This window comes from Lonchura striata, chromosome 16 (genome assembly GCF_046129695.1).
Source record: "Lonchura striata isolate bLonStr1 chromosome 16, bLonStr1.mat, whole genome shotgun sequence".
Taxonomy (NCBI): domain Eukaryota; kingdom Metazoa; phylum Chordata; class Aves; order Passeriformes; family Estrildidae; genus Lonchura; species Lonchura striata.
This window is the reverse complement of record NC_134618.1, coordinates 8,887,242-8,902,592: the sequence shown is the minus strand read 5'-3', so window position 1 is coordinate 8,902,592 and position 15,351 is coordinate 8,887,242. Positions and strand designations below refer to the sequence as shown.

General features: G+C 40.6%; 2 protein-coding genes across 3 annotated transcripts in view; both read left to right on the top strand.

The window, feature by feature from the left end:
* Window positions 1-4,707: 4,707 nt before the first annotated feature.
* Window positions 4,708-13,048, top strand: TNFRSF17 (TNF receptor superfamily member 17). The gene is made up of 5 exons (XM_021539861.3): window positions 4,708-5,037; window positions 5,301-5,391; window positions 11,665-11,716; window positions 11,860-11,991; window positions 12,740-13,048. The coding sequence occupies exons 1-5, from the start codon at window positions 4,949-4,951 to the stop codon at window positions 12,994-12,996; spliced, it is 621 nt and encodes a 206-aa protein (XP_021395536.2). The 5' UTR covers window positions 4,708-4,948; the 3' UTR covers window positions 12,997-13,048.
* Window positions 13,049-14,485: 1,437 nt separating this feature from the next.
* The window catches only part of SNX29 (sorting nexin 29), a 102,277-nt gene continuing 101,411 nt past the window's right edge, over window positions 14,486-15,351 (top strand). For both annotated transcript variants that reach the window (XM_021539833.3, XM_021539834.2), the window contains exon 1: window positions 14,486-14,594. In XM_021539833.3, the coding sequence (XP_021395508.2) occupies window positions 14,588-14,594 (7 nt within the window). In that variant the 5' untranslated portion in view covers window positions 14,486-14,587. The remainder of the gene's footprint in view (window positions 14,595-15,351) is intronic.

The following is a 15,351-nucleotide window of genomic DNA, read 5'->3' as shown; positions in this document are numbered from 1 at the left end:
GCGCGCGCCGTGCGTCCCTGCCGGCCCCGCCCCCGCCGCCCTGCCCAGGGGGACGCGGAGCGCGGAGTTGGCGCGAACGGGAACCGCCTCAGGCGGGACGGGAGCCGCCGGGCAGCTCCGGGCCCTGCGAAATCACACCGAGCCCGCCCCGCAGAGCTGAGCTGCACAGGGATGAGAACCGCCGGGCAGCTCCGGGCCCTGCGAAATCACACCGAGCCCGCCCCGCAGAGCTGAGCTGCACAGGGACGGGGGCAGAGGCGGGACGGCACCGCCGGGGCAGGTCCCAGCGCTTCACAGACCGCGTCCCGCAGAGCAGAGGGCAGCAGAGCTCCGGGGAGGCTGGGGGGGCACACGCCCTCCCTCGGGATGCTAGAGGGAACGCTGCCGTACCTGTCCGGCCAAAAGTGGACAGGATGCATGAAAGTTCCAATTTTGGTCATTCTGTAGGACACTTTGACTTGGTTGTTAACCATGTAAAAAACCTATCCCATTATAATGGCCAGAGTCAGTAGGCCTTGCCAAATACTGAGGCCCTCTCCCCAGTGGTATGACTCTTAGAAGTTTTTATTACAAAATCTCAACAAACAAACTCAAAAGACATCGCTTGAAGTTAAGTATATTTGGAGGAAACAGCGCAGAACAGAGAGGAAACTAGTAGATTTTGGTTACAGGTCTGCACGAGGCTGTGGCAGCATTTTGTCTCATAAGGTACAGTGTGTTTATAATGCGCAAAGCAAATACTTGGGAGTTTCTTGGAGTGCTGACACGTGAGGGCCGAGTCATCTGCAGCATTATTCATATTAGAACACTGTAGGACAGATTACAGAGTTGTTTTGAAAACAGATAGTCTTAGAACTAAAAATGAAAGATCTCCGTTTGGTGCAGAGTCCAGGGCAGTTTTTGTTGCAGAACAAAAGCTTTCCTGAAGGGGCATTTGTGTAATGTAACCCTGACACGAGAACCAGAGGGCTCTGGCTACACACCAGCAGCAACATGTGGGCCATGGACAAACAAAAACTTCTACAGATGTTAATGGAAGTATGGGCTTCCAACAGATCATAGCCAGGGAAAACATTAGTGTGCAGGGTAGCACTTACAAAAGGAAAGAAAAAAAACACCAAAAAGAAAAACAAAAAAACCCAAAAACAAAGCCAAAAAACCAAAGCCCCAGTAACACCATAGAAAGTTCATATTGGAAGAAAAGATATCACTTATAATGAGAGACTAAAAACCTCTGCCTAAGTGGAAGCCTTTCCTTCAAGCACCACCAAGAGGTTAACCCTAACCCTATTCTCTGGCACAGAGTTAAAAATATACTCTATTTTTCAAATAGAGTATTTAGAATTTTTGTCAAGCTGCAATAAGTCCCAGCTGTGCATGGCAATCACTTTTCAGTTTAACTAAAGGAAAAGTAGCATGCAGTGGTTTGTTTTAGTTTGCTTTCTTTTAGTTCTAACCTTTGCTTGTTAGGTGACATTTATTAACCAAGAGGTGTCTGATACATTTCATATAGTATGGAAACAAGGTAGCACCATTTTAGCACTCAGGGATTACTAGTGTTGAGTAACAGATAAAACTCCACTGGAGAGCAAGCAGCGTGCATTCTGCTGACAGTGACTTGTTACTGAACACTTTTTACTGTCACTGTGAGCATTGAACAGCTCACGTTTATAATGAGTGCAATGCTGTACTGCAAGCTCCTGTTTTGTTTGAGCCCTGGCACAGCCTACAGGTCAGGAAAGCCTTAACTGGGGGCAGGTGCTGCCTTTTCCGAGCAGTTAAGGACCTTAAAATGATCAGCACAAGGAACACAGGGACAGCAATTTTTGCACACATTTTGGCATACCTTAAAAAAACTTCTTGAAGGTTTTTGAAATGGACTTTCTTTCCAATGGCTCATAAAGCACTGCGTTGTGATACATTTTTTTGTGTTTGTGTAGGGGGAGTAGGACCAAATAAGTGTTTGATCAGAGGTGCAGAACTGCATATTACCACTGATTTCAGTGGAAAAGAATTAGTTGTGTTTCACAACCTTTCTTCCTTCCTTGACAGGTATGTATTCCCTAGGTACTTGCTAGGATACAAACAATTAGTCCACAGAATTTCAAAAGATGCCAGATGTCCTTCAGAGTGTACAGACCTGTTTTACAGGCTGTCACACATAGGAATTGTGTAAACTCAAACACTAAATTTTTAACAGGGTTAGTAGTTTGTTTTTCCATTTTGGAACAGCTGGTACTCAAAACAAAAGTGGAATTATGATAATTTTACTGGCAAAATATCCACTGGAGTGTAAATGGTCCTGTTTACTTGAGGTTTTAAAGCATTATAAAAGCTTTTTTTTTGTTTAAATCTCTTCTGCATGAAAATGTTTAGAATAAATATACCAGCTCTTCATTTAATAAATGTTTAAAAGCTTTTCTTATTGAGAACCACCCATATAAATCCATTCTCATATCATGAATTACTTAAGTGATCAAGACTGCTTAGAAAAGAGGAGTCTGGCCCAGCTTAGGGTTAATATATGATGACTGAGGGGCAAAGAAATTGTCCCCCTCCCACAGCTGCAGTTCTAATATCCATCCTTGTGCTGCCTCTGAGCTGTTAGACCCTGTGCTGAGTCTGTCCAGCTCATTAAATTTAGTGTCAGAACAATCCACTTTATTTTTCCTCCTGGGCTACTCAGATGAATCAAATAAGAAGCTTTTGACAAATGCCAGGGCTGGTATAAAGTAAGAATGTGGAACAGGACTTATTTTTTGGGTGAGAGCAAGTTATTAATATAATAAACTATCCCAAGGCAGCTTCACCACTAATTTGCAGTCGGTGGTGAGTCAGTGCTATAGCAGTGAAATGGAGGGCTCTGTTCATATGGTATTGGAAATAGTGGTCTGTACTTTGGTAGTAACTTCCACCCAAGCTCCCACAAGCACTTTGCAGCCTGGCAGGGACACCTACGAATACCAATGATTTAGCCATGTGAACTGAAGCAGGAGAAAAAGATGGATTTCACTAGAAGGCTCCAAACAGGTTAACAGCTTCAAGAAGTTACTTGCTCAGTACCAACAAGTAAGTTTTTAAAATTCCATAAACTACCAACAGCTTTAAAATGAGAGAGAGTTGTTTTATGGCTGAATTGACTCAGTTTACCTTGATATCAAGTAAATTCCTGAGCTACTGCAACATGGGAAAAAACATTTTGGCTGAGACTGGGAGGAGCAGGAAAGGAATACTACTTCCCTTTCTGGCGTGGCAGCAAGCTGGGATTGCAGTGACGCCGTGTGAGCCATACCCTCATCTTTAAAGGTATTCAAATATGTACAGTAGTTATGCACCTAAATGAGTAGCCTGATATTTAGAATTGCTTTGAAGTCAGAAAGAGCCTGTAGAAACAAAGCCAAAGGAACAAGTTATTTAGTTAGGAGAAAGAAAAGACAGGAGGTAAGAAGTAAATTGTTAAAAGTTTGACCAGGTGCCAGGAATTGATAAATTAATATTCTTAAACCCTGGTAAATTCTCTTTCCAGGTAGTCTGTGGAGATGTAGCTGCGAACTAGAGAATAGAAAACACAAGTATGTTTCAGCATGATGGGTTCATTAAGAACCAAGTCTTTCCTATGCTTTACTGGTGCTCGTGGAAGTGTAAGTGAATAAAGAGGCTTTTATATTGACACAAGACCATGTCTAATGCAAACTAAGATATCTTGCCCCAGAAGCATCTTTTTACTGATTTGTTGTTCCAACACTGCTATTTAACAAATGCTCTTTCTGGCCTGTTCCTCTCCCTGTTCTGGGCATTGGCAGAACTGCAGTCCATGAATTCCATCATAGAAATGTATTTGAAGCTATTTCACTGGAAGAATTTCAAATCAAATTCTTCTTTGGTTTTCCAAATGTAGCACCAGAGCATAAGCTCAATTTCACAGTCCAATCATAGAATTACTCCACATCTGCAAAGGAATTTAGAATTTGTTTCACATTTCATTGTGGGTTGGCAATGAGTACTTTAGAGCTGGATTCTTCTATTCTTCAATCTAGTTAAAGCCTTTTTTGATCACTCCTTTTTGGAGCAATTAAACACATACTGCAGGCTCCAAAAAGGGCATAAAGTTAATTGGTTTTCCTTTAGATAGCAAAAGAAATGCATGGATTGCTACACCAGAATGCCAGTTTGTAATTTTCTGTGTCCATCTTCTCCGCTCTCAAGTACCTCCCATGTTCAGCTCATTATTTTTAAAAATAGTCATGTGCATCTCTCACTGTTATGTGTATAAACAACCTTTATTCTCTTTGATTGTGTATTTTGAAAAAGAAAAACTGAAAGGTCTTTTTTTGCAAGTGCCATCCCTTTTTTCAGGTGACTCTAATTGGAGGCTCAGAATTCTCAGCTGTGTGATCTATTGCTTAGTTACCCTGTGTTGTTTAGATCTCAGAGATCTGTAAGGTGAGTTCTTGTTGGATCATTGCTCACGATGCCTCTCTTTGAATGCACAGGCAGTGCAGTGCCTCCTCAGACAGAATTTCTTCTGTGGTTTTATACCCTGAGACTCCAGACTGAAAAATAGGAGAGGGAGAGTAGTTAAGGTAAGTAGCTTTTCTGTCAAAACTGTTGTGTGTGTGGGTTTCTTGCTATCAAAGCTCAAAAGAAACGAAGATGGGAATTTAGGTGTGCAGATTGTGAAGAACCTGTGCACAGTTTATAAACCTTATGACAGTTAAAATGCTGTGAATAGCAGAGGGATTGCTCAATGTGGAAGGAATGTGCTGAGCAAAGAATGCGCATCCAAGGAAGGGAAGAATGAGATCACTTAAATGATGTAAACAGTGACTGAGCTGGGACTAGGAAGGTTAGAGACAGGAGAGAATCTATTTTGAAGATATTTGAAGGCAGAGATTGTGTGGTTTCAGAGATCTGAAAGCCAGGTTTAGGATTGGTGGGAGGAGGCATCATGTCAATCAAAATATTGAAGCAGCTGAAAAGAAATCTTGTGAAGTACAATCCAGACCTCTGTTTTTCTGTTCTTACGCTTTTATTTAGGTTAGCAGTATTTTGATTAGAAAATTAACCTTTTGCTTCCTTAGAAGCAGCATGGCCAGCAGGACCAGCGCAGTCACCACCGCTGCTGAGGCTACACCTCGAGTGTTGTGTCCAGTTCTGGGCCCCTCATGACAGGAAGGACATTGAGGTGCTGGATCATGTCCTGAGAAAGGAACAGAGCTGGGGAAGGGGCTGGAGCACAAGTGTGATGAGGAGTGGCTGAGTATTAACACACTGTTTATTCACACCCTTTCTGATTGCAGGCACTCCCTGACATGGAGAAGCGCCGAGCTGCCATGTCCACTGCTGGATACTGTAATAGCTCCAGGCCAGATCTCCTGCTTTATGAATATGGTAAGGGTTTTATGACACTTCAGTTCTATATGGAAAATTTTACATGCTGGCTGTCTCAAGGGAGGGGAAAATAGAAAACTGGTTCCATGTGGGATTTTCATGTGCTTTCTTTTCACCTTCTTAATTCTCTGGAATTCCAGTTGAGGGAGCATGTTGTCCATTAGAGATCCCTTAAGATTTTAGTTTCTGTAATGACTAAAGCAGAATGGCATTATTGTTATGAAGGAAGAATAACAGCTTCATGGGATTTTTAAAGCTGTTCTTCTATGGCTACTTAACATGTTATCATTGTTGCAGAAAATAATTACTTCATTATGGAATTGTGAGAATGAAGTAGTGAGTTTGTTTCTAAATAGGCTTAATTACTCTAGGAGTATTCTGTGCCAGTATTCTTATTCCAGAGACAGCAATTTGCATGGGGAATTATTCTGGAGTAGTGGTGGCTAAATCAATTGCAATTTCCCTCCTGTCTTGAGAGAGAGCACACATTGACACTGTGATTACTGTTCATGAGAATTTGAAAAAAGTGAATGTGCATTACTCAAACTTCTGATTAGCTAGAGAATTTGGCTTAAATTACCAGAACAAAAATTTCTGTTAGACTTTAGTGTATGCCAAGCATTTCACGTAATTCATAATTGTTCCTGCACATTTATTTTTGTTGTAACTCCAATACTCCTGTTGGCATTATACCACTGATGATTTTTAGTTTATTTTGTCTACCTGCAAAATCCCTATAATAGTAGCACGCAAGAGATCATTTTTCCAACACAAAATATAAGTGCTTACATTAAGAAATAAATTATATTTATATTCTGTAAAAACTATTGTACCAACATAAAAATGTCACTGGCATTCTAACAAGCATTGGCTTATCCAAACTTGCTTGCACAATCCCTTTTTTATGGATTGTCCTTAGTAGTTACATAACTATTCCAGCACATGTGGAATGTCAGAAAAATGAAAAGATATCTTCTTTGCCCCAAGGGTTTGGAGTCTATTAGGACTGCTTTCCTGGGCTGTGCACTTCCTCTGTTCCATAAACTCATTCCTAGCTATGTCAGCTTTGAACACAGTGGGGGATACAGAAGCTGTCTGTGACTTAATTGACTGTGTTTATACTATTGTTATTTTAATCACTATTTTAAAAGAACATTTTCTCTTCTGTTGTTTTCTCTTTAATCCATTTTGGAAATACTCAATGTAGCACCAGCAACATCACTCTTTTCAAAGCTGTGGTCTAATTAAAATGTGCTGAACCAAACAGGCAAAATCCACATTGTTCTTGTTTTTGCTCTGTGTGCAAATGACATTAAACAATATTTTGTCTAAGAGCAGCATTGTTCAGTGCAGCTTGTAAAAGTTAATGAACATGATGAACCCTTTAATAGCTCCATTCTTTTATTTACTAGCAGTGTGTGCCCCATTCCTAGAACAGCTTATCTCCTCCCAGCCATACAGTCAAAGCATGCACTTCACAAAACATGGATTTCTGAAAATAACTGTTTCAGAAATCTTTAACACTGTTTTAGGAGATGACTTCTGTAAGACTGCTTTTCCTAGAAGTGCAATAACTTTTGAGAAGAAAAAGTGTTTTTTGGTATGTACATTGGTCTTACAGATTTTTAGGATTGTTGAGGTGAGGTGATTTATAAGAGACTTTTCTGGGGGATTTGTTCTGTAAATAGCTTTAGAGAATTGGAGAGGATCAGAGCAAGCCTGTAGTATATGATTTGACAGCATAGGTCAGTTGCCTTAGTGAGTGGGAAAAAAAGAGCTGTGCCAGCACAAAACCATCAATGTAGAAGCAACTATACAACCAGAAGAATTCCTTTGTCAGCCTAGCTAATGTTGTTTGTGAAGGGAATGTTATAGTCCTAGCAGAAAACCCTCTTTCTCTTGGTAAGTGCTATGTAATTATGCCAGCAGAATTTCTCAAGTACAGTCAGGCAAAAAAGTTGGCACACGCTTCAACAGAGAAAGCCTGAAGTAGTGCCAGAACAAAACTTTGTTGTTTAAGTTATATGTGGTAAACAGATCAAGTTATTGTTCTGTGACAGATGAATTTCAATCTTTAATCATTGATATGATGATATTACTTACTTTGATTTTCCATCCAGAGTCCTCATTTTATTATTTTTGCTTAGACACTCACAACAGCTTTTTCAAGTTAAATAGTGAGAGAAAAAATTTTTCTTACCTTTTCCAGGTGACTGATTTCTGTTACATAATATCAATTTAATATGTCACAAATAAGAACTGACAAGGATTTCTGTAAGTCTTTGGTTTCTCCAGATGTTTAACAAAACCAGCAGTCAAATTTGGGTTCATGGCAGGAAATGCTCTAGCTGGATGTTCAGTGCTTGGTGTGCCTGTTTTATGCCACAACAACATGAAACTGGAGGTGTTCTGCTCCCATGGGAGAAGGCTGTAGGTCTAAACCATTTGTGTATGTTTGTGTACAACTCCAAAGCACCAACTCCTGCTCTATGCTGGGTTATGCTCCCTTCACCTGTACTCCTTTCACCTGTAAAAATGATTTGATTGCTTGAAATGCTGTTCAGCAATTTGATACCCTACTACAACTGTCAGTGCTAAAACCATTCTTTTAAACAACAAACAGAAAATAGCATTCATACTGGTCTTTATAAATTGTCCCCAGGTGTCATTCCTGAGTCAGAAAATTTTGGAAACAAATCTGAGAATTGGTTTTCCTTTTCTCTTTTTTCTTCCTGTTCTTTCTGCAGTTGATACTTCACTTCTTGCATTTTTTCCCATTGCTCTCTGTAAGGATGCCAACTCCAGCAGGCCAACTTAACTTGTCTGAATTATTCTTAGAGGATATCTTGGGTAGTTTTTGAATTTCAGTTACAGTAATGTAACTGCAGAAATACTTCCCTGGCAATACTTTGTGATTTATGGTTGAATGATTATTGTAGTTGATAAATCCTTTCTTATTTTGTCCAACTCTGCTTATTTCTGCCATTGTTTTGAAGCAAAATCAAATTAAAAGAAGAGAGCATTTATTAGCATCAACATGTAATTGTTTGGAAAGCCAGTGCAAGCTCTGTAAATCCCATAACTGAACAAAAGCTGAAATGTAACTTTACTGGTAAGTAAGGCATGCATTTATTATTCCCTAAAGGTAAATATCACTGTAGAAGAACCATCATTCCATACCATCATCTCATTTTTTTTGTGTGTTTGCATAGTCTACATGTAACAAATCGGTATTCTGCTTAGAGGATTTAATGTGTATTATACAAGGCAACAGAATGATTATTAACATAATATAGATACAGTTTCTAAGTAACAATATTCTTAATGTCACTTAATGAATTTATTCTTAATGCTTCTGGTTTTTGTTTCATTTGTTGTCTGAATCCAATATTTTACTGTATAAACAGCTTCTCAATTTAGGTAGAAAGCATCTCATATTAAAGCCAGTTGGTATAGCACACTTCTTCCAAAAAAGTGCTTAAAGGGTTGTTTGTTTGGATTTTTTAAATATTGGCTCCTTGCTACCAAAATTACTCAAAAATGAAGGTTGCACAAGAACCTTGTTAAGCTAGAAAATGTCTTTATTACTTCTGGATATAGATTTTGAAATAACGTGTGCTTTAGATGTGTAGTGAGATCTGTCAGGGGGATCTATTACTTATCAAGATTGATTGATTACATGCTTGCTTTCATGCCCTTGAGGAAGGGAACTTCTGAATGTTAGGATGTGCAGAAAACAAAGGCAGCGGGCCATGACAACTCTAATTCCTCATCGTTTTTTGAACCATTTGTTGCCTGTGTTTTGTCATTGCATACATCATTTAGCTATACTGTGTATAGCTAAGGGAAAAAGTCTGGCACTTGAATGGTGGCTGCTTAAAGGAATGACACAGTAGAGACCCTTTACTGTCATTGCTCCCCAGTTTCCAATGTGTGAAAAATGTATTGCTTAATTATCAGGATTTGTGGTTTGGGGCACATCTGTCAAAATAAATCAGTTTATCCTTAAAGGCTGTAAGCTTTAGGAAATAGTAGTCCAACTGTAGAGGGAAAATTATTGCTGTAAGAGACAGCATCATTCTCCAGAGCTCTGATGAAACGAGCTGTATTGTGCCTTTTACTTGGGGGGAAGTTTCCTAGAGTTTGACTGAAAATATGAAACTACCTTGTGTCTTACAATAAATATGTTTGAACTCTAACCAGCCATATAGGAAAACTTTCTGACCAACTGATAGAGAAAATATTTCTGCCACAATATCTTATTTTCCTATATATACAATCTCAAATAATTAGGCATAAATTAATTTCTACTGTACTTAGAGTTTGACAGGACTTTTCAAATTAAGACATTGGTGCATTAGTTCACCAAATGTAGATTTCTCTGGTGGACTTAGTTGCATGCTGCCAGTAGGTGATCAGCTGTTTATATATTTTTTTTTTCCTGTGTTGTTTCTGGCCTTTTTTCCAGGGCCTAGGACGTAAAATTCCATGAACTGACTCAATAAATGAATTAAAGCTGTTTGCCACAATGAATTAAAGCTGTGAGCCCTCCAGCCCTTCCTCACATTTCAGAGTACATAGAATGAAGAGCAGGACTATCCCTTTCATTAACACAAAGACATTTAATCAGCTTATCTGTATGTAATCTACCACATCTTTAGTGACCTAAGCACATTTTGTTATTTCTTTCCTTGCTTTTAGATCAACATTTCTCTTTCAATGTCCCTTTACAATTTTTATGAATAGTACCAATAGCATATCAAGTAGATATCAGTTGTAGGGTACATCACAGCAACACACAGAGCAGAAGTGCATAACAAAGTCCAACAAAGACAAATGTAAGGTGTTGCACCCCTGAAAATGTAAGCCAGGAATGCAGCAAAGGCTGGGATCTTTCACCAAAGTCAGTGGATAAAAGCTTAAAAATTGGATCAGCTTGTCTATCCTGAAATTCACTTACTGTAGCTGTGGATACCATGAAGATACTTTCATGAGTATCTGCTTTCTTGAGATCACTGTTGAGAATGTGACTGTCCTCTCCATGACTGAAAAGGCTAAACAGCATCTTAAAAGCAAAACCTGAAATTTCTCTGTGCATAAAGTACCAAATGGTGCTTCACCAGAAACATGGTTAATGTTGCAGCCATAACTGAGGTTTCTCCCCCCAGAGTGTGATTGTATGGAGCAAGGCAGAACCAGTTTTATGACTTCAGCACCAGCACTGACTTCCTAGTGAAAGTTCTGGCATAAACCACAGACTCTACCCTTATTTTCTTCTGTCACACCTAAATCAGATTTCATCAATTCCTATTTATCCCCTAATCTTGAAGAGGGAGAAAAGCCTGAGATAGAAAGCTTTGAGCTGTGCAAGGCCATAGAAACAAGTGCAGAAGCCACAATAAGCATTTCCATCTGCTGGAAACTAGAATACAGATCTGTTAGGCTGCTCCACTAAAACCAATTTGTGTATTCCCACATGGTGTATTTTGTGGGAAAATAAGTCTCATAGTAATGTGGTTTGAAATTACAACTCCTTATATAATGTTTTCCTTTTATATTTCTGTAGTCAAAAAGGCAATTAACTTAAGTATGATAAAGAGAGAGATCCTGTAATTCTGATCTGTCTGTGACAGTGATACTGGATAGAGGCAGTTATTGCTACTTGCTAGAAACTATTAGTTAACTCTGTATTTAAAATAAATTCTATTAGAATAAAACATCAAGATACAACTTATCTGTGTAAACTACTTTGATTGTGACAGTCTGTAGTCAGAGGCTAATTTAGAATTGAAATGCAATCACCATGAAAAAAAACCCTAGTTTTAGAGACGAGAACAATTATTATGAAGTCCTATTTGGAGATCTTTTTTCTCTACAGTTTGTAGTATTTAGCACCTGCTCTAGAAACATCTTCCATAAATAACCATTTTCTGTTTCATACAAAATTTACATTGAAAATTATCTTGGTGCAGCTGCTCAGTTTTTCTAAAATTGTGAATTGCCAAAAAAGGAACAGTAATTCCTTGGGGACCTCAGAGTTAAATCCTTTTTCTGTAACATGATCCCATGCAGTGGAACTGTGATGGAAGTCCATTATTACTGCTAGCTGTTCTTAGAGTAGCTCAAACTGAGAACTGAGAAGCCTTTTGTACATGATCCTCGCTCTTTTACAATTTCTGTGGCTTTGTAGTTCCATAATTACTGCCCCTGATGGCACAGTGCCCCAAAAATGAATACTTTGATAATTTGCTGCTCTCTTGTACTCCTTGTCACCTCCGGTGTTCCAGTGCACCACCGCCCTCCTGTGAAAACTACTGTGAGAAGAGTAAGTAGATTTCTGCAATACTCTGTGGCTGTGCTGGGCATCTTCATGTTGTATTTTACATTCAGGTTTGATGTGTTGGACATGTTTACTGTGCATTAGTTATTGTTTATGATTAATGTAATGCATATCTTTTATTTCATAAGGTACTGATTCAAGTGGAATTCTTTGGATTTGTTTGGGCATAGGGTTGATTTTAATAATCACTCTGTGTACCTTAATGATCTTGTTTAAATGGAAGCACCTAAAGCAACTAAAAGAAAAACTGGAACACACAGGTGAATAAATACTTCATAAAATAATTTTAGATCATTGTACCTTTTTAGCTACTCTTAACATGTAAAAACATTGTATATATTACAGATTATTATGACTTTTTGGATTGTTTGGTCTTTGTTGGATTCTTTGGTATTCCTCAAATAGTCTCCATGAAATTATCATAGTTATTAGGGAATAAATATCCAGATGTTGACTTGCAAAAGCAGCAATTTCTCTTTGTGGGTTCTGGATCCCATGAGGATTTTGTTTTTGCATATGCACACCTGGCTTACTTGCTGCTGTTTGAGAAATCATTTATGAAAACTTAAAAGCAAAAACTTCATAAGGGTTTCACCCTCACTGAATGCAAAAGGAATTGTTCCCAGGCAGAGGATACACATTCAATATTAGCTTTTCATTTTTTAAGACTTTAAATAATTTTATTTAATATTGTAGTCTGTGAGAAGCATATGTGGTATATTTTGTGAAGGTGAAAAAAGTTTTTTCCATTTTACAAATACTATATTTGTGAGTTTTCACACAATAATTAGAAAATGTGTTGAATTACTTCAATGCTTATTCTGAACTAGAGGGTTGTATTGTCATTGAACAAAAGATTATCATATGTAGCTACATCTTAAAACTTTCACTATACCTTAAAATTTTGACTGAGGTTAGAACGTAGTTGGGCCATAATGAAATTTGGATCTTTAATAGCTCTTTGTTTAGCATGATGTATGTACTAAATTAATTTCTGTGTATTTACAGACTCCTCTGTGGAGCCGAATAATATTCTCAAGGCTAATACTGAAGGCAGTGTGAATACAGAAGAAATTAGACACACACTTCCAAGTGAAACATTAATGTATTCAGTGGAAGAATGCACTTGCAGTGACTGTGGCTTGGTAAAACCTCAGACTGGCTGTGAAACTTCATTTCCATTACCAGCTACTGAAGAACGAGCTACTGTTCTAGTTACCACCAAATCTTTTGATTATTACAATTACATTCTGGGTATTGGATGATGGGGAGAGAAGTGTATTTCTACTGAGCAATAATAAATGAGTTATTCCAGTAGAGCTGTAAACATTAATGCTTGCAGTCAGTGGAGACAGCAGTACACCATCCTTAGAGATCTCCCATTGTGCTTGCATTAATATTATCATATTATTTCTAATTCTAGTATTTCATTAGTTAACTATTTCTACAGTATTCTCAGGCACTCACTTAGTGGAATTTTTAGTTTCAGAAAGTCCTTACTTAGGACAGCTTTTTCTGCCTTTAGAGATTGTACCTACTTACAGACATACACAAAATAAACAACTTTGCAAATATGTATGTTCATGTTAGACTCGGATCTTGTGCCCAAAATTACTTGATGGTACACAAGGACTGTTCCAAGAGGTGAAAATGAAGACCTAGAGTACATCCAGTCTTGAAAAGAGTAATTTCAACACTTGAAATAGGAATGTTCTAAAGATGGATATCTTGTAGAGTATGGAGGCCCCTGGGTTCAGAAGGTATCACTCACTGGGTCACCCTAAGGGATGTGGGGTGCTGGGGAGCACAGATCATAGAATCACAGAAGGTCCTGAGTCAGAAGGGACCACAAGGGTCACTGAAGCCCAGCTCTGGCCTTCACTGCAACCCCTGCCATCCCATGTACTTCCTGGTGGCACAGGCTTTCCTTGCAGTGCCAAGTGTTTTCAGACTGAGATTTATTTATCTTAGTTACTAAGTTTTTTTACTTACCCTTGTTACATTTGCAAGGATGGGTGATTAGTCATGCTAGACTGCTCTGTGGCCTAAAATTAGGAATATATTTGTCACCTTGCCTTCCAAGCATTAATGTTACTTTCCTAATATTAGGCTAGTTTTATTCCTGGAAAACTGCAACAACAGGAGCAATAACCACACCAGCAACCAGAACAACAATCATCTTTATGTGTAGCTAACATGCTACTTCAAGTTCCTGCATGAACGACAAACTGAAGTATTTAATTGCATGAAATCTAAGAATGACGTGCTGCAGCAACTTTAGGAGGCAGACACTGTTTGGGGTGAGTTGGGAGTTAGGTGTTCTGTGTGGTTTTGGCCCTGTGTGGCCAAAACCTCTCAAACAGGCCTAGAAACTTATAGAATTTGTTATTATCCTCACTTTGTTTTTTGTTTTTATTTAACGACCCTTTCCGAGCGTGCACCCAGCACAGCACATGCGGCAGCAGAGGAACTTTATCGCCACTTGTCTCGCCCCTCCTCTCGCGGTGCCGCGTTCCTGCCCCGCAGGCTGCCCCTGCCCGGCGGGGCCGGGCGCGCTGAGGGCGCTGAGGGCGCTGAGGGCGCTGAGGGCGCTGAGGGCGCGGGGCCGCGCTGAGGGCGCTGAGGGCGCTGAGGGCGCGGCGGCGCTGAGGGCGCTGAGGGCGCGGAGGGCGCTGAGGGCGCGGAGGGCGCGGGGCCGCGCCGAGGAGCCGCGGGCCGGGACGCGCAGCGCGGCGCTCCCGGGGCCGTGTTTACCTTCCGGGGCGCCGGGCGGGTTCCGGGGCGGGCGGTGGCTGCCGGCCCGGCCGTGGCTGTGCGGAGAGCGGCGGCTCCGGCGGACGGAGCCCCGCGGGCACCATGAGCGGTGAGTGCGGCCGGGCCGGCCCCTCCGCCCCGGGCCCCCGGCGCTGCGGGGGCTGGCGCGGGCAGAGCGTGCCCGGGGGCCCGGGCGGGAGCGGCGCTGCTCTCGCCCCCCCTCGCTGCTCCCTGGTGCCGTGCTGAGGCACGGGGCTCTTGGGTCTCTTGTCTCCTCACCCCGTTCCTCGTCCCGGCTCCCCTGGCTCCCCCGAAGCGGTGTTTTACCCCGTTTTAAATCCTAAGTCCTGCCCTTGAGGGTGACGCTGGCTCGCAGCACAAGTGATGCTGAGCTCGGGCATCTGTGTTGCCTCAGCTGTGCAAAATCATAGGAAATATTCGTGAGGAAATAAATGACCAAGAGAAAACAGGAGTTAAAAAAGTGAAAAATATGATCTCAGGAGCACGCAGTGGGTGGGAGAGGTGAGAACCACGGCTTGTGGACAAGGGGCCCCTGTCGCTGTGTCCTGGCTGGGTCCCGGTGAGGATGAGTCTGTTTGGACGCGGTAATTTCCGTGGCAGAGGGGCGTGCTGCGGGGGCTGTGCTAAATCTTGAGCGTAAATGAGTGCTAAATCGAGAGCTTTCCGAGGTGCTTGTCAAATAAATACTTGAAGCTTTGCATGAGAATTATGACCCATAAACTACAGGACTGGAGGAAACAGACCCGCTTGAATGGGCAAGCATGGAGGGTTATTTTTTAGGATAGAGATGAAAATTCTGATAGACTTTATTCATAGAAGTAAAGGATAAGTGGTATTTATTTAAT